We start from the raw sequence: 19092 nt of genomic DNA, 5'->3' as shown, positions 1-19092 counted from the left end.
TAACAGGACGGTCACGCGTGTGCCTTCACCCAGGACGTCCTCTCCCACGAGGTCATCTGCGTTTCTAACAGACTGTTGCCGAGGGCTCGTACATGCCACATAGGTGTTTGGCATCTGTGCGTCGACGCACCCCTGTCGGGTCATTTCTGGTGGCCCTGCTGCCCATGTTTGTTTGACAACTTTAGATCCCTTGTGAGTGTAAGTTACACCGCTCCGCGGAGCGGGTGGGGAGCCGTGTGCGAGGGCGGGGGTGACGGCATTCGGAGGACGGCTGTCCCAGCTGCCCACGGGGCGGCCCTGCGATGGCCAGGCCACCGTGGCTCTTCCTTGGGGAATGGGGGACACCGATGAGCCCCAGCATGCCTCGTCTGGACCTGCACTGGGGGATCAGATGTGCAAAACGCAGGTCTGCCGCTCAGGTTCGTAATTCCCAGCTGATTGCTGACCTAAGACCACCGAGCGGCAACTCCCCTCCGAGACTCTTTGCTGGAGCCCTGTCCCCGACTAGGTCCTTGGCTCTGTAGCTTTACGCACAAGGGGAGACTGACGACGGGCCAGACATCTGAAGCTCTTTGAATCCTGGATGAAGGCATGAATCCAACGGTGACTCACCAGCATCTGCTCCGTGACAGACTCCGGACTAAGGTCCGAGCATAGAGACATGAACACCCATCACAGGTTTGATCTGTGTCTTATGATCTAATCATTGTGTAGACCACAAACCCACCTCCCCGTGCACGAACAGGCTCTACAGATCTGAGAGCCAAGTTACTACCGGGCAAGAGAAGAAAGCTCGGGTTTTGTGCTGACAGAAGCAGAGAGAGCGAAGGAATGGGAATCCGCTCATACTCCAGCATTTCCAATTTGTTCTGGGCACCCTGCCCTCTGGAAAGCCCCTTGGATCTGTCACCAGGGGAAGTGCCACAGAGCGCACCCAGCCTGGCCCTCCGTGGTCTCACGTCCAGTGCAAGAGATGATGGATGAGACAGAAGAAATTTATCTTGAAAATGAGAAGGATGAGGCATGTAATCAACCAGAGTGTCTAATGGCTTTTTTCTTTGTTTGTTTCTCTTTTCCAGGGCTTATCACCGACTATAGGGTAAGTGGAAGATATCTTTTGCTGAGTCCAGGTTTCAGGTAATGGAAAATGTGAACGCGATGTTGGGTGCTGTCTTGGGCTGTCACTCCTGCTGTCCCCGGTTGTGCTCAGGATCAGAGTCATGCTAGAGGACACCCTCTCCCTGGGTCCCAACTAGCAAAGCAAGCCAGGCGGCGGACAGCTCTGCTCAGCCCACCGGCCCCAGGTCGTGGGTTAGGAGGAAATGATCTTGCCCGTCCCTCCAGCAAGAGGCAGGAAACTCTGCACCCAGCCTCGCCATGAGGACGGGCACCATCCTGACCGCCAGCCTCCTTTCTCAGCCAGGAGCTGTGTGCTGCACTGAGCGTCTCACAGATGAGCGAGGCCCCCTTCCTCCCTCCCAGACCCCAAGGCTAGCGGGGGAGACAGGGCACAGATGGTCACACACACCAGGACAACCGTTCTGCGCGCCACTGGGAGCTGCTGTCCTGGGACGGATCTCCGTTGTGTTGCTTCCTTTCTAGTGGCTCCTTCTGACCTGAGGGGAAATGTTCCAAGTCCTCAGCCCGCCCTGAGGTAGTCCAGCTTCTCCTTATGCCATTTCTAATGCCCCGTGATAATGAAGTCCCAGGCGCCATGTGCCGCCACCTCATGAATTGTATGTCACGTGTGGACAGTTTTCAGTGGGTTCACCTGCTGATCCTGAAGGACCAGCGTCCGGGCAGCAGCCGGCCCTCACTGACGTCCACCGGGCTCGGGAGGTCCTCCTGGATAAATGTGCGTCCTGTGCTACGGCCACCCCCAGCAGGAGGCAGGGGAAGGCGCAGGGGCATTCTCAGCAGATGTTTCACACGTAATGAATAAACAGATGAAATTTACAGAGGATCAGATTAGAAGGATGGGGGGATTATTTTGGAGTCTAGAGTCTTCTAAAAACGGATGCACTTAAGTTAGTCCTTAGAATAGCATCTCCACGAAGTAGGAGAGGTCACGTGGGACAAATGCAGGGCATTCCCGCCAGGAAAGAACACACAGAGCCAGAGCGTGGGAGCCTGTGTCTGGGCCCTGGCCATGCAAAGGGCCTGGGGCACCAGTCTCACGCTGTGAGTGTTGTTCCTTTCATCCCCTCATCACAGGCACAAGTGTCACCTACCTCCCACCTGACCCTCTCCCTGTGTCACAACCCTACAGGGCCCCTGACCAGTCTTACTACTATCTTAGCTGGAATGTAGGGACATCTTTCCTTTTCGACGTGCTTATAAACACCTCTGGAGCTCTTTTATGGGTTCTTCCTTTAGAGTGAATTCTGGGCAAATGCCCTGGAGCCCAAGCGCTTCCTTGACAAGGGAGTGTTGGGCTCAGCAGACGAAGAGAGAGAATATCATAGAACATCATCATTTTGTTCAAAGACATTGGAAGCCCCAGCCTGAGGGGGTCACAGCCTCCAGGCTGTGAAGGAGACCCTGGGATTCTGGGCCGTCTACCAAGCTAGTTCGGGAAGTGTGGGATGAAAGGGGTAAACAGCCCCTTGGCAGGACTGTGGACAGTCAAAGGATGGGGACATGAGGACAGTCTCAGCACCCAGAGGAGGGAGCTGGGAACACCTTGCCAAGGGGTTTTACATCCTGTCTGCTCACGAACGGCAGGCCGAAGATGGAAAGGTAGTGCCATTTGCCTTCATTGGACAAAATGAGCATCATTATACCCATTTCACAGATATGCGTGCGCTAAGGGAAGGTCCAGTCTGTGCCCCCTTTCCCCCGTGTAGCCCCGCATTCCCCAGGCCCATCTGGAAGCTCCACCCCACAAGGGAAGGTCCGGGGAACAGAGAGGGAGCCTGAGTTGCCTTTGCCATCTTCCTTGTAAATGCCAGAACGTGACAATTTGGAGAGTCACAATGAAGTGTCCCTGCTCTATGGTCCCAGACGGCCCCATCACCCTCCCTCCCCTCTGGGTCCCTTCTTGCTGGCCTTAGTACATTTACATCGGAGAGCCCCACAGCTGGAGGAGTGCTGACCAGCTGCGAACTGAGGACCATCTAAGGAGACCTTGTTTGAAGACCAGCACACTGGGGTTGCACTTTCTAGTGACCGTCATGCAGGTCAATCTGTGGCAGCGGGCGGGCGGGCAGAGAATCTCTGTTGCTCTGGGAAGGGGTGCCGGGACATCACAGGGAGCACGCCGGGCAGGAGGTGTGGGTTTTGGCTTCCTACCTTCCTCCTTCCCGCAGCTGGAGTGGCCAGCGAGGATCCCCCTCTCATGCCCCTGCGGGGTGGTGAGCTCCATCCCGCGCACACGCCACGAACATTTGCTCAGTGAACGCAGCGCCTCCCGAGTAGCAGAGCCTTCCGTCCTCATCTGTCTCGTTGCCTTGCAGAGACTCTAGCTGCAGACTCTGCTCACCCCACCGCCAGCTTTCCCATGCACAGTGGAGCGCGGCGGCCGGCCAGGGGACGGACCTCCAGGGAGCGAGCTGCCTCGAGGGCAGCCGGTGCCCCTCGGGCCCGAGGAGGGCTCTGGGCACTTTGCCCCCCGACGTTTTCTCTTCTTTTTCAGCACTGGCAGTTGCCTCTGGGCCGGAGGTTTCGCTCCTTGAAGATGTGGTTTGTTTTTAGGATGTACGGAGTCAGGGGACTGCAGGCCCATATCCGCAAGGTGACGGTGCTCCCTTTATGGATCTGGGTCACCCTGGGAAGCTTTGGGGAGTGCAGAAACCAAGGGGGGTGTCTGAAGAAGCAACTATCCGACGGTTTGGGCTGCTGCGGTTAGGATCTTTAGAAGACAGTCAGTGCACGATTGCGGACCTTCTGGACGCTTTCATGAAGACGATGGCTGTCAGGTCCAGGGGGCTGCAAAGGGAACGCTCCCCACGGCCGGTCCTGTAGCAACATCTGGCCCCCAGCAGGGCCAGGCAACAGTGGCGGGGCAGTGGCGAGAACTCAGGACGTCTGGTTCCCAGGACAGCTAGCACAGGAGTCTTGGAGCTGCTGGGGATGGATGGCCTCTAGCCCCGGGGGCGCTCTGTGCACCCCCGAGCAGCAGCGCACGCATGGCCTTGGACCTTCCCGGCAGGGGGCGGGGGGGGAGGCTGTCCCAGCAACCTCTGTCTGAATAAATGAACCACACGGCTGTGATGAGCACTACAAAGTGAGAACCGCCGGTCGACTTTGAGCCCCATCACCCTGCCTTTTATTTCTTTAGCAATCGAGGAAACTGAGGCCAGAGTATGAGCTGGGGACACCCTGCCCCCCTGCCAAGGACCACCCATGTAGCCGGCTGCAGACGGCTACTGATTTCCAGCTGATTCCTGCCATGCCGGCCTCCTTCCTCAGCCATGGTGCTGTCCTGATGGGCAGAGGTCCTTGGGCTTCATGGGGGCAGGGAACCGGTGGTATCTGCAGGGAGAGTGTACGTGAGATTATGAGAACTTGTTCTCAACTATGATGAGGATTCCGCTTCTGTAGGGAAGGAAGAGAAGTGGTTTCTCTCTCCAGATGATTCCAGCTTTAAGCCCAGGGGCCACTGGGTGTGACTAGGCCACTTCCCGTAAAATCACTCCATGCCTGCCTCTAAGCAGACTCCCATCCGGCCTTACAGAGAGGGAGGGGATGGTCAAAGCCTGTCCCCCCGGCAGGTGTCCCAGGTGTGGAGGTGGGGCGACACCTGCCAGCGCCAGTCTTTGGTGCCCTCTAGTGGTCATAGATTTATGCTGTGCCTGGGAGCCGCACAAATGCAGGAGGCTTCAGTCCCAAGGACACTGGACACTTGCTTCTGCTCTAGAGTCCCTGAGCACTGTCATAAGAGCACCGAGCTGGGCCCCGGGGGGTGGGGGGTGGGGATGAGCAACAGGTGCACAGGCCGTGGCAGGCTTGTTCTCAGTTCACAGACTGTTTGAAACCCCTTTGGGGCTCCATGAACACCTCATTGTCAAATAAGGTGGTGAATTCAGTGAGAGGAAGGCATTTGTTGAATGTGGAGGGGACTGTCACTCTCATCCCTTGGTGACAACCAGCCAGAGCCCCACAGAAGCCGGAGCTTCGGTGTTGGGTTGCTGCGTTAGAATCACCCCCTTAGTTTCCTCATCTGCAGAGTGGGTACAACCGTGGTGTCACTTTCACCATGGGCTGTATGGGGACACATGGTGGCAGGGCACCCGGCCCTCAGCGCTGGGGCCATTCTCTCTTAACTCACATGTTTAAATACCTGTCACGATGTTCCTTCTGAAATTCTAACCAATTGTTTGGTGGGATTAAAAGTCCCCTGAACAGAAAAAAATAAAAAATAAAAAATAAAAGTCCCCTGAACAGAAGGACATATTAGTTGGTGTCTCTCTTTCTTTCCCTTTTTTGGTAAAGATTATTTATTTATTTGATTGAGAGAATGATGAAGGGAGGGACAGAGAGCGAAGCAGGCTGCCTGCAGAGCAGGGAGCCCGACTCGGGACTCCATCCCAGGACGCGGGGATCACGACCTGAGCCAAAAGCAGACACTTACCCGACTGAGCCCCCCAGGTGCCCAGTTGGTGTTTCTCTGAAGACACTAGTCCTTCTGTCAGGGTAGCGAGCTTCTTCCCAGCCTGCATGGGAACAGCTGGCTGCTGGGTCCCATCCACACTTGAGAAAAACGGCTAAGTGAGTGTGCATGAATCACAGGCGTGCCGTCTGGGAAGGTTTTCAAGGTGGCTGAGTCCGGAGCCGAGTACTGTCCAGAAACTGAGACAGATGCTCTTCCCTTTCCAGCACGTCCAGCTGGCTCACGAGTTTGAGAGTTTGGTGCGCCAGGATCCCCGCTTTGAAATCTGTGCAGAAGTCACTCTGGGGCTGGTCTGTTTTCGGCTAAAGGTATGTGTGTCTACTTCAGTCTTCATTCTCTTTGATGGTGACAGAGGAGAGATCATTCATCACCTCCGTCTCCAAACTGGCATGCTAGGTCCCCGGAAACCAGAGAAGTCAGCATGCGTTTTCCCATCTGGGGTTCATGCCTCCCGGCCCTGACCCAGCCCGGGTGCCTGCGGGGCCCCAGGCACCCTCCTCCAGGAGCTGTCCACCCCTCCTCAATCAGACCGAGACTTCTCGCTTGTCTAGACCCTTGGCCCTCGAATGCTCTCCACTTTCTCCACGCACGCATCTCTGTCCCTGGAATGCTCTGAGCACTAACCTGTGTGCGGGCTCTGTCCCAGCCCAGCTCTGGGCCCCAGCCCAGACCTGCCGATCCGGCATCTTAAGGAGCCCCTTCAGGTTGCCGGGTGCACACAGGGGTTTGAGAAATGCTGGTCTGTGGCACTCTGCAGTCCTGCTGCCTGATGAAGAGGGTGCTCACTGCATCAGGGGAAGCTGGCCCAGAGGGCGGAGGGCACAGGCCATCTCTGCTGGCAATCACGACCGTGTTTCTGAGAAGTCTCTGAAAGGCGCTGCACCCACAGGTGCCGTATTATTCTATTTTGTACAAGGGAGACTGGCTGGGAACCTCACCTGCCCAGTCTCTCAAGCTGGCCGTGCCTTCCGTTCCACTGGCTTCCTTGTTCACGTGGGTGGAGGCCATCGGGAGGAGGAAGGGGAGCCCCGCTGCATGGTCAAGGTGCTGTCGTCCGCTTACCATATCCTCCCCCTCGCTGGTCCTTGGAGCTTCAAGGTGGTAATGAGAACCAGTCGTGAGAAAGCCTGGGCTCTACAGAGAGAGTGGGGAGCTGGTGTTCCCGCGCAGGGCTCGGTGAGGGGGGTGTGAGCTCTGTGCTGAGTGCACAGTGGTGGGGCCTGCCCATGTGCAGGGGACAGGGGACCCTTCTGTCGTGGTAGGGCGTGGGGGAAGCCTCAGAGCATTGGCGTCCCAGCGGCTGCGTCCCCAGAGTGGCCACGGGCTGCAGGTCAGCTGACATCAGTGTTTGGGGGCATGCTTTGATGCCTTTGCCATGGAGAAGACGTTGTGTTTTGTTTTGACTGCCGGTGTTCTGGTCGGACTTCCATTTTTTGTTTTTCACAGTTTTATTGGGATGTAATCCACACACCACACACTTTGTCCATTTAAAGAACAGTTAGGAGGTGAGAGGCGCTGACCACCCCCCAAAGCCGGAAATCTGTGTATAATTTTGACTCCCGTCAGGCTGAACCTCTAACAGCCTACTGCTGACAGCAGCCTTGCCCGTAGCACAGGGAGGGGTCCCCTATTTTGTAAGCTGTGTGGATTATACGCTGCGTCTTACCATAAAGCAGAGCCAGAGAAGAGAAAATGTTAGGATGACAATCACAAGGAAGAGAAAATACATCAGCTGTGTCGTGCTGGATTTATTGAAAAAAATCCACGTGTAAGTGGACCTGCGCAGTTCCGACCGGTGTCTGCAAGGGTCAGCCGCACATGTGGTGAGTTTAGCATAAGTGTGGGGTCGGGCAGCCGTCACCTCCCCCAGAGCAGAGCCCCCAGTGCCATCCTTGGGTGCCCCCAATCTGCTGTCGGGCTCTATGACCCCAAACCCACCTGCGTGTGGTCCCGACCCCTTTTCTCCTGGGCGGCACAGCGCGCCCACCCAATGCAGAAGCCCCGGGCGCTTCGCCGCCAGCAGAAGCGTCCCTCTGTGCATCTGCGTGTTCCTTCCGTTCCACTGATCCGGTTTCTTCTCCAGGAAGCTTGTTGTTCGGGCACGTGGTTCATGTTTCCGTCCCCGCGTCTACGGGCTCCTCCTTATCTCCCTGTGCGGGGCTGCCCCGGTGTGGATTTCAAGTCCTCTACCGCATCCGAGGATTCAGATATATAGTGTGACTCCCCCTCCTCCTCCCCCTCCTCCCCTCCTGCTCCTCCCCCCTCTCCTCTTCTCTTAGATATTCTCCATGCTTGGCTTCTTACTGTATTTAAGAGAAGACATGCCTTGCTTAATCCATTTGAAAATGGGAAGCACATTTTCCTAAATACTGTTTTTTCATTTCTGTTAAAATTCTTCTGTTAATTTCTGTTTTAATTTCTTCTGAGTCTTTAATTTCTGCTGAGTCTTCCTGGTAAAATCCCGCTGCTTTGTCTCATGTGTCCTCCCTTCTCTAGCCTCATCCTCGAATAGGACAGGCTTTGTCTAGACCCGGCACGTCAAGGGCTTCTGAACTGCCGTTGTCCCAGTGCCTCTCCACGGGACGCCAGCAGGAGCCCCACGGAGGCCCGCAGCCAGCAGCTGGGAGGGTCTGCACGGGTCCATGGGCCAGTCCCCAGTGTCCGGCAGGTGTCTGAGCGGAACTGGACTCTTCTCCTCCCACTGTCCTTCCCGCTTCTCAGTTCTCAAGACAGAGCGAGAAGGCAAATGAGAGAGCCCTATGAGGGTCACAGACCCTCATAGGGTCTGTGGGATGAGAGGCCACGCCCCTCCCCCTTTTACCTTTGATGATGGGGCTTAGGGCCCTGGAGGCACTGCCTGGAAAGAGAAGAAAGTTGACAGGAGCTGGAGAGGAGGACGCAGGAATGGGAGAGGGGCTGCGGGGGCAGCGGCACCCAGCAGGGGAAGGGAAGCTCCCACCCACCACCTGGTGGCCTCATTGCTGCTGCCTGGCCCAGGAAGAGGGCGGGGCTGCTCCTTTCCAGACTGGGAGAGTCCACCAATGTCCCCTTAGTCCTCTAGTTCCTGGGCAGTTTTCCCAGAGTCTACATTGACTGTGCTCTGGTTCTGTGTTGCTGAGATTTCTTCTATATGTTTCGGTGGGACCCCTCACGGGTGCCCTGTGAAGCCTCAGTTCTACCGTTTAAGCTCATAAACATGTAGATGTAGTTTAAGTTCATCACATGCCTAGGAAACTCCATTTTTCTTGAAAAGGCTGGTCGGCGAAACAGTCACCTTTGGGTAGTAATTCAACCCTGAAGAACCTGTCTTGTAGGGGAGGCTAGAGTCTTTCACGGCCCCCTAAGTCTCATTGAGCTCAATTTCTTACCCTGGTCAAAGAAAGGCAAGGGGTACAGCGGCCTCTCTCACGGATGCAGAGCAGTATTGCCAAATGCCGGCCTTCCTTGGTGACCCATTGAAGTCCAAGCCCTCGGGGACCTCAGCGCGGCCCCTCTGTCCATCTCTGCAGGGTTCCAACAAACTGAACGAGGACCTTCTGGAAAGGATCAACAGTGCCAGGAAAATCCACCTGGTCCCCTGTCACCTCAGAGACAAGTTCGTGCTGCGATTTGCCATCTGCTCCCGCTCCGTGGAGCTCGCCCACGTGCAGCGGGGCTGGGAGCACATCAGACAGCTGACCACCGACCTGCTGAGAGCCGAGAGGGACTAGAAGCCCCGGCCGCAGGGAGGCTGCTGCTGGTAAGCCGTCCCCCAGCTCTGCCACTCCCCGCTGCCGGCCCGGATTTCCTCTACCTCTTCTTCCAGAGGAATGATCCGCACGCTGCTGTGATCCTTTAGGAACTGAGATGTGTTTCTGCTCTGTATGTTTCCTTCCTCCCTTCCTTCCAAGATTCCATTTATTCATTTGAGAGAGCGAGAGAGAGATCACAAGCAGGGGGCAGAGGGCGATGGGGAAGCAGACTCCCTGCTCAGCAGGGAGCCCGACTCAGGATGGGATCCCAGGACTCCCCCCAACGCCATCATGACCTGAACCGAAGGCAGAAGCTCAACCAACTGAGCCACCCAGGCGCCCCCCTTTGTTTGGTTTTATATGAGACTATCAATCCTGTCTCTTTCCAATTTCCCATCAGATTTCTTCCATGTTGATAGACACTGCTTACTAGTATCACAAACATATTAAACTGGAAAATGGCAGATAAACGAACATTAAACATTACAAAGGGAATTTGACGTGACTGATAATTTATGCTTCTCTGTTTCTCTCTCCCCTCGCTGCCCCGTTACCCATTTACTATGACCCATGGGGCATGTGGACCCTAAGTGTATTATGTAACTTATTTTATTGATTGCATACATTTTTATCTTGTTTGCTCTAAATTTTCACTCTGCGTATAGGAAGGAAGGCTCAAAAAATCAAGAGTTAAAGATCACATTTCATATATGGCTCCCAGCTGTGAGATCCAAGATGCAAGTTCTCGTCAAAACCTGTCCAGAAATACCAGATCCTTTTCCTGGTATGACAAGGAGCTCTCTTAAAGGGGCCCAGCCTGCCTGGAGCCACTCCAGACGTCTAGCTTGAGCATCTCTGGAAGGTGCTGGAGAGAGATCACGGTTTCACATATTTCCTTTGCTCTAAGATAAGAATGTATACACCTGTGGGAGGAGGGCGGGGGGGTTTGCATAAGTGCTCTAAGATTTATACAAAACAGGGGCGCCTGGGTGGCTCAGTGGGTTAAGCCTCTGCCTTCGGCTCAAGTCATGATCTCAGGGTTCTGGGACCGAGACCCGCATCGGGCTCTCTGCTCAACGGGGAGCCTGCTTCCCCCTCTCTCTCTGCCTGCCTCTCTGCTTACTTGTGACTCGCTCTCTGTCAAATAAATAAATAAAATCTTAAAAAAAAAAAGATTTATACAAAACAAAACCATCTCAGGCAAACACTCCTGGTTAATATTTCTACGGCCCTATGTTTGCACAAAGCTCACCACAATGTATCATATCAGGATCTTTATTCCCCTGTGTCCCTAACAATGGAGTGTCTGTAGTTCTGAAAGGTGAGTGGAAACAAAGTCTCATCTCTGATAGAGGGCGCCAGGGAGGCTTAGGTCATGATCTCGGTCTGGGATCAAACCCTGCTTTGGGCTCCCTGCTTAGCTGGGGAGTCTGCTTCTTCCTCTCTGCCTCTCCCCCTGCTCGTGTTCTCTCACTCTCAAATACATAAATAAAATCTTTTTTTTTTTTTAAAAGGTCACAATGACTGTGAAGTCATAGATGTTATCAATTCAAAAGATACAAATGGGGGGCGCCTTGATGGCTCAGTCGGTTAAGTGTCTGACTTTGGATTTGGGGCAGGCCCTGATCTCAGGGTCATGCATAGTCTTTCTCTGTATTCTAATGAGAGGTATACAAAATTCTCATTCTTTAATTTTTTTTTTTGAGTACAGCCATATGTTCATATATATGTTTTTAGGCTCTGTGCTGGACGTGGAGCCTGCTTAAGATTCTCTCTCTCTCTCCCTTTCCCTATGTCCCACCCCTACCGCTCCTGCCCCCTCTTTCTCTTAAAAAAAATAAATAAAACTGCAAATGGGATTACATTTTTAAAAAATATAATAGTGAATCATAACACATGTACTTTGGGGTCCAGGTTAATTTGAGCAATGAAAACCTGAATACAAGGGCTTTACTCGTGCTTGTTTGATGTTATCCTATCAAATCCACATGGTCATAATTCCGAGAGAGAGAGAAGGAACAGTCCCCATCTCATGGAGGGTAGAAACTGGCACAGATGCTGGCTGGCATTGGTAAAATGTGTCCAAGAGAAGCCAGGCCAGCCTCTCGATCTCGTGGCTCACAGTTCATATCCGTCTACGATGCACGGTTCCCTCCAGCTCACTGGAGAAATAACATATTCTTTCTCTGCATTCTAATGAGAAGTATACAAAATACTGATTCTTTAATTTTTTTGAATGTAGCCATATGTTCACATATATGTTTTCCCCGTAGAGATCAGAAGTTTAAAAGAAGTCTATCTGAACACTGGAAAGAGGAGGCAATAAACATTTTTCAGGCTCCGAGGACCCAAGCCTGCATGTGACCTCACCCTTCTTTCTGTGAAGTTCTCCAGAAGCTCGTGATTATATCTGTTCACTCTCTTACCAATGAAAAACATTACTCACTACAATCCCGGTGCATGTAGCTTTTATTCATTATTCAACTGTGACTTTTGTTGATTAAGAAATCATACGTTTTCATGCTATTGAAGTCGTCAGTGGTGGGAGAGGCTTACTGAGATATTTTCCAGAATATTCTAGGATCATGGGACTTGAGATTATACCCATGGTCTTTAAATTGTTCTGTCATGTGGCTCAATGCTTAATAAACTATGTGCAGTGACGTGGCGACTGTGCCTGGTAAGCATTTTTTGGTTCTGTGTTGTACCCAATTCATTGTAGTAATGTGCACTTAACCTTTCAAAACGGCCGAAGATATGGGTGGCATCCTTGGGTATTTTAAAAAAGATTTTTATTTATTTATTTGAGAGAGCAAGAGAGGGAGCACAAGTCAGGGGAGTAGCAGAGGGAGAAGCAGGCTCCCCGCTGAGCAGGGAGTCTGATGTGGGACTTGATCCAGGACCCTGAGATCATGACCTGAGCTCAAGGCAGACGCTTAACCGACCGAGCCACCCATCCTTCGGTATTTTTAAATGGCATTCTTTGCACCAAAAAAATGTTAATGGAGTATCTATTATATGTCAGGGGCTGTTCTCAATGCATTAGGAACATACAGCTTTTACTTAGAGATGACTCCAACTCTTGAAGAAATAAATTCAGAGCCAGGACTCACAACCACAGACCAAATTCTACTGGCTTGTGGGGAAAGGTTACTTTCTAGGGCCTTGATTTCTTTGTCCAAGGACCAATGATCAGTCCGTCTGCCCCATGGTCTCATTAACAATAAACAACCAGAATGCTCTTATAAATGTAAACACCCCTAAGATGCAGTATTTACTCGAATAGCCTATCTTTGTTTGAAACCATTTTTGCTGGTAGAAACACTCAAGTTTTAATCCCACGATGAGTTCTTGTCCTTTAGAGACGATATAACTATTGAAAGCAAAGCACTCTCGGAAAAGGCCCTGCCACTATTGATAAGTCTATTTGAATTTCAAAAGTCTCTGATACCTAAATGTAATGAAATGATCTGCTTTTCAGGAATCTGGAAATCTGTCAGAGGCTATATAGTTCCCCAAATTACACATAAGGTCATTCGTTCTCTACCCATCAGTGAACCAGATCTGCCATCCATCGAGGTGTGAGGACATGGGACGGGCCACTAGGGCCACTGGGACCTCGCGTTTAGAGCTGTAGGGTGTTGAGCACTCAGATCATTGAGTTGAGGTGGAAGTGATTCTGTTCTGCAGTGAGATGGTTTGCGCCTGAGTGTGCTCTTGAGCTAAGATTGTTGCAGGATCTCCAGAATGAGCCACCAAAGTCACCGATGCCAGCTCCCGGCTTCTGTGGAAGTCTACACTGAGGAGATGGTGGATGCTTGAGTCCCAGGCAAGAGCTTGGGCGGCAGGCGACAACAGGGGCGATGCTGGGAGCTGTGCACAGACAGGAGGCAGGAAGCCAGCCGAGTGGCCGAGGGGCTCCTCTCTCAGAGCTCGGCTGGGTCTTTCTGGTGGAGATTCTCAGACATCCACGTCCATGTAGACCCAACAGAGATGAAAGCTTGTCTGACTTCTGGCTCATTTCTCAGCAAATCATCACAGTTCACCCCACCTCCTGATCTCTCCAGGCATCTCGGGGACGGAGCCATTAGGCCAAACCACCGAGCATAGACACAGCCAGAAGCACTGTCTCCCTGTGTATTAAAGACACACGCCCTCAGAGCATGTGATCCATGCCAGGCACCTTTCTCAATATTTTTGAAATATTAACTTCATTCCTATTTTTAAATTCTCAGTTATCACTTCCATGTTACAGATGAGAAAATGGGGCTTGTCAAGGTTTATCAAGAGGTTTAGTGGCTTGTCCCAGGTCACGCTGCCAGTTGGTGACCAAGCTATGACTAGAACTCGGCCAGCCTGGTTCTAGGATCCACACTCTTGCCCACTCAACTGGGCGGCCAAATCTCCTGTCTAGTCTTCCGGGTGAACCATTTCTCAGAGGAAGTGACAGCGAAGCCGTTCATTCTCTTCTGGGAAGAGTCCATTTTCACCTCCCAGGTCGACTCTTGGTTCCTGATCCCAACCTGACAATCCCCACAGAGCCCCTAGTTAATAAAGGTCTGGATTACTCAGCCTAATCTCCGATCTGCATAGTATCTGGATGTAAATATACATCCGGTTTGGGGTCATGACGTGTCATAGACCACTGCTGGCACCAGAAGTCGATGCAAGGCCTGTTGCCTCCTGCTTGGTGTTGGAAAAATCCCTGATGGCGCAGACACAACCAGATCCTCATACCCCAACTGTATTTGGTCATAACACTTCTGACACCAAATGAGACTTTTTCCTCCTGGCACCAAATAGTGGTACCTCTGCCAAGGCTACTTCTCCAACTCTCTGACACCATCTAACTGGAGTTACTGTCTGATCCCATAGTTAAGGGCTCAGAACCATAAGTTGCCCTCCACCCGATGCCGGTCCCAATCACGGGCCTCCTGTACTTCCGACGGATCGGCTGTAAAGCAGTTCCCATGACCCCATCCTTATGTCCAGTGCCTTGCTAGAACAACTCACAGACTCCAGACGCCGTTTCAGTGGTGTTTACCCCCTTATTATAAAGGATGAGGCTCAGGAACAGCCAACCAGAAGACCCACACAGGGCAAGGTATGGGGAAGGTGGATGGAGCTTCCATACCCTCTGAGAGCACTGCTCCCTCTCCTAGCACCTGCATGTGTCCCCCAGCTTGGAAACTCTCCCAGCTCTGTCCTTTGGGGTTTTTTATGGTGGACCCATGACATGCGCATGGTTGATTAAATCACTGACTCTGGGTGATGAGCCCAATCTCCCCCAGAAATCTGGAGGCTGGGCTGGACATCACAAACCTCTAATCACGCCTGGGTCTCCTCAGTGTCCAGCCCCCACCTGATTCTATCTAGGGGCCAACCAAGAGTCACCCCATTTTGAGCAAAAGCACCTCCTGTCACCCACACATTTCCAGGGGTTTCGGAGCTCCGCATTAGGTATCAGGGACAAAACCCGAGAATGTGTTGTTCTTACTGCATCGCACTAAGAAAATCTCCTGGAATCATGTCTCTTCTCCAATATGTGACAAACAGCAAAACTTTCTGGGACGGAAGACGTTCACATAGCTTGGCTTCATGCCCATGTTGAAAGGAGCTTGTGGAAATGTCCTAGACAGAACAGAGAAGTGGGAGGTCACTGAGCATCCCTTGCTCATCATAAGGGGAGACGACGCAGAGGGAAGGCAGGTTTAAAGTGTCCACCGACTTCGTCCCTGTGCCCCTAGCTTGCGAGGCCCTTAGACTCAGCACATTAGAAACTGCTGATATTTTATCCAGAAAGCCTGTGTTTGAGAGTAGGCATGGAGATTGCCTGGCGACCTTCTGCTCTAATGATTATTGCTTTTCTGAATCGTGTAAATCCCCAAGGATCAAATACTAGCAACTGTTTTACTTTTTCTTTTTTACTGCACTCGATACCAGAATCTTTCTTCTCAGCACCTCTGTGCTGCCTCCTATCACCTCTACTTGTCATAAATAATAGAAACAAATTACTAAGAAAGTACTGTGCGAACAGGTCGCTTGCCTCAGCTGGGTCAGTCTGGAACTACTATTTTAGAGAAACTTGTGTGTTTCTTCTCTAAGCAGAGAGGTGACACAGATGGTCGAGGGAAGAGAGAAGAGGAGGAAACAGAGCGGGGTTACTTATAGGAGACCATGGGGGTCCAAGGGCGTCCAAAATGCAAACCCCAAACCTCACCATTTATGGTGATACCCCCCACCCCCGTGCCATCAGAGGGAAACTGAGTCATGTGAGGAGGTTTATAAAAGGAAGGCTATCCAGGGGGAATGACTCAGAGAGAGGACTAGGTGCCTGTCTTCAAATGTACACCCCTTTTGCACGAAGAGGCTTTGTGCCTCCAGAGAGTGACATGGAGGGAGGCGGGTTATGTTTCAACGTGGAAAACTCAAAAGATGGCTGTGAGGGCACAAGATCTGCTTTTTCAGAAGCAGTAGGTTCTCCACCCCTGCAGGTGTTCAAGCGGTAAAGGAAACTCCTCGAGGGGATGAAAACCTGCCACCTTTGAGCCCTCTCCTACATCTGAGAGTCAAGGGTCTACGAAGACCAGAGAAGTTGGGCTGATCGATCAAACAGCAAGGTTAAGGAGCACAGAAACTGGAAACACCGCCCCAGGACGGGTTCTTCTTCAGTGACAAGCGACTCGGGCTGAGCACAAGGCTTACCTGACCGTAACAATGCCCGGGACTTGGGCGGAGCTTACAGGAGCCGTTCTCATCCAAAGCCTCTTCAGCGGTTGACTCGGTTTGGCCCCTCAAGACCCCCGGATGTAGCTCTTGTGTCCGGGAAGGCTGATTCCAGGGGCTATGCTCTTAATTACTCCCCGCCTGCCCCAGACCATCAGAAGACAGTCTATTGCTTTCCTAGGGCTGTTGGAAGAAAGCACCATAAACTAGGAGACTTAAAACAACAGAAGATAATTCTCTCAAAGTGCTGGAGACCAGAATCCCGAAATGAGGGTGTCCGCAGGGCCATGTTGCTTCCGCAGCCTCCGAGGGAGGGTCCCTCCTCCCCGCTCCGGCTCTGGAGGCCCCAGATGCTCCCTGGTTTAGGAGTGCATATTACTCCAACCTCCGCCTCCCCTCTGTACTTCTCTCTTCTTTATAAATTACCACGCGCATTGGATTAAGGCCCACCCTGGGCCAGTATGACCTCTTAACTCGAGTGCATCTGCCAAGACCCTGTATCCAAAACCCATCACATTCCCAGATACCAGAGGTTAGGACTTCCGTATATCTTTTGGGAACACAATGCCACAGCTTATATGGCATCAGACAGGAAGCAGCTAGAAGTGCTGACTCTGGTTGGCTGAGATGCTCCAGAGAAAAGGACCGAAGCACATTGTCCTCAGTGCTCTGCCTACCCCATTTCCATTAACCGCAGCGAGGCCACGTCAGGATCCTCCCCAGGGCCCTTGTGATGCGTTCAATGCAGCCAGTGAAAGCCTTTTCTGGGATCGTGCCTGCATTCCGTCCAGATCCACGCAGGTCTTCCTTCCCCATAGAGGGCACGGGTACCACCTTGTTACCGAGCTAGGGAGCCGCTCGTATTGAAGTCAGTGAGAATCCAGCCACACCCAGGAACCCGGCCATGAAGGAACTGGGCTCAGGTTTGGCTGTTTCACCTGCCTCCTGTCCTGTCTATGTCCTCAAACCATCCACCTCCCTACCAGCAATCCCACACATTGACAAACACATCTCTTTTAAACTTCAAGAAAGTAACTTTCCTGGCACACAGGAATGCACATTATTTGGGGCCACAGTCTCTCTGTGCTCAAAAACAAATGAGATCACTGAAGTGTGCGCCGGCATTTCCTTGAGACCTTGTTTATAATATTCATGAATATGGAAATGTGCAGCCAACTCCCACAATCCCTCGCATGAAGAACCAGCACTCTGTTCGTGATAGGTGGAAACTGCTTCCCTTGCAGGTTCAAAAAAATTCTACCCAGAAGAAAGAACATGGTCTACGGTCTTGGAAGGAAAGTTTATCTGCCTAGCTCAGGTAGCAAACTCTTCCAACCCCAATAATCATGTTCACAGAGCAGTAAGTACGGGACAGCACCACAGATTCTGTTGAACGTCTGCATTGTGCCAGCTGCTGCTCTGATGATTTATGGGGTCGCGTGTTAACGTAATCCTTAGTATAGCTTCTGGGTTAGAGAAGTTTATTCCCCTTTCACAGATGAGGAGTTGACTTCAGGGAGAGCACGGAAGTGACTTGTACTTCTGCCAGTTAGGCAGGAAGATGGAAACTCTGGATTGGGAAATGCTTTCGTATCAAAGGCACAAAAGTGAAATGGCAATGCCCATGTCACCTGCTGAAAAACAGCTGCGGACACCGTACATGTAATTCATTATTTGACAAAAACCTCCTGGGTGGGTTAAGACAGCGGTTTCTGTACATTCCCCAGATGCTATCATTAAAACATTAGTGATGAAAGTCACCCAAAATTGCCAGTTACCCTAATAATATTTATTTAAACTTATTGCCAGTTATCCTAAGAGCATATGCTGATGTCTAAATATGCAAGCAGAAAAACAGCTAGTAAACATGCAACTAAGTCAGCCTGGAGATAAGAGTTTTCATTTTCATCTTTTATTTTCGTTCTCTATATTTTGAGTAATTAGGATAATTAGAAAATGAGCTAATAAATTATAACCTTTAGAATAAAAAGTCTGTTATTCCTACTTCAGCTAAGAAATGAATTGTGAGCGAGTTCCCCTGTGATTGTCCATTTAAAAAAATATATTGTCCAATCCCTTTTGTTTTGTGCCCATTTAAAGAACTGTTAGAAGAAAGGTCTTTGGAATTTTTTTTTTTTTTTTTTGCCTCAAATTTCTTCAGATCTTGCATTTAAATGTCACGTGCCATCATTTTCTCCCTCCCCTGTGCCCATATTCTGAGGGTGGGATAACCCAAGATCAGGGAGACAAGGAGAGGAAGAGGAAGGCTACTGGGGTTTCCTGGAAAAAGGTTTCTTCCTTTTTTGGGAAAGAGAGGTATTCAGGGGTGAAAGGTCTTTCCTAGTTTGACCCCTTCCCCCACTATAAATGGGGCTGTGTGAAGCTCCGATCCTTGACTGTGGGGGTCTTCTGAGAACAGTGAGGTGACAAGCCTGGTGGGGAAAGTCACCGTAGGTGGTGGGGTGGGAGAAAGACGGCAGAATGGAAATACGTACCCTCGGGACATCTTTAGGCCTGTGATCAAACCCGGAACTGTCTCCAGAGTTATTAGGTGACAGGATGACACTAGTGACAGGACAGGTGGCTGCCAGTGGCTATTCTGTTGCTCGGTCTGAAACGCAATTCACTGAACTCATCCGGGCACGCTACTGCCCTCTGAAGCCTCGCTCCAAAACAAAGTCCAAGGCAATGATGGAGCGTTTTCCAAAGGCTTCCTTCCAGGAAAGTGTCCCTAAAGAGTGCAGGGCGGGGGCGGGGAGTGCTGGCTGCGGGAGAGGTCGGAGTTGCAGGACTCAGGGAGAGCCTGATTCCCTTACTCCGTCTGAAAAACGCACGTGGATGGGCACCTGCCTCTACTCCGTCCTCTCAGCCAGTGGGGAACCTTCGCCCAGAACGACCCGCTAACGTGGAGAACAGACGGGGTAGGGGAGGGCAACGGCCACGGGCCCGCGGGGACCCGGCCTCTACTTGCTCCGAGGAGGGCTACTGCCCCCCTCAAGCCCCCCTCCTCCGCGTCAAGTAGAC

The 19092-nt window shown here is 51.8% G+C and overlaps 1 protein-coding gene across 8 annotated transcripts in view; it reads left to right on the top strand.

Annotated features, from left to right (window-relative positions):
* DDC (dopa decarboxylase) overlaps positions 1-12005 on the top strand; it is a 79584-nt gene extending 67579 nt beyond the window's left edge. For all 8 annotated transcript variants that reach the window (XM_080818874.1, XM_080818872.1, XM_080818878.1 and 5 more), the window contains 5 exons: positions 1080-1099; positions 3635-3733; positions 5818-5919; positions 9121-9350; positions 11616-12005. In XM_080818874.1, coding sequence (XP_080675000.1) covers positions 1080-1099; positions 3635-3733; positions 5818-5919; positions 9121-9321 — 422 coding nt within the window. In that variant the 3' untranslated portion in view covers positions 9322-9350; positions 11616-12005. The remainder of the gene's footprint in view (positions 1-1079; positions 1100-3634; positions 3734-5817; positions 5920-9120; positions 9351-11615) is intronic.
* The last annotated feature ends 7087 nt before the right edge of the window (positions 12006-19092 follow it).

This window comes from Martes martes, assembly GCF_963455335.1.
Source record: "Martes martes genome assembly, chromosome: 11".
Taxonomy (NCBI): Eukaryota; Metazoa; Chordata; class Mammalia; order Carnivora; family Mustelidae; genus Martes; species Martes martes.
Note: the sequence above shows the minus strand (reverse complement) of the source record. Positions and strands in the feature narration are given on the sequence as shown.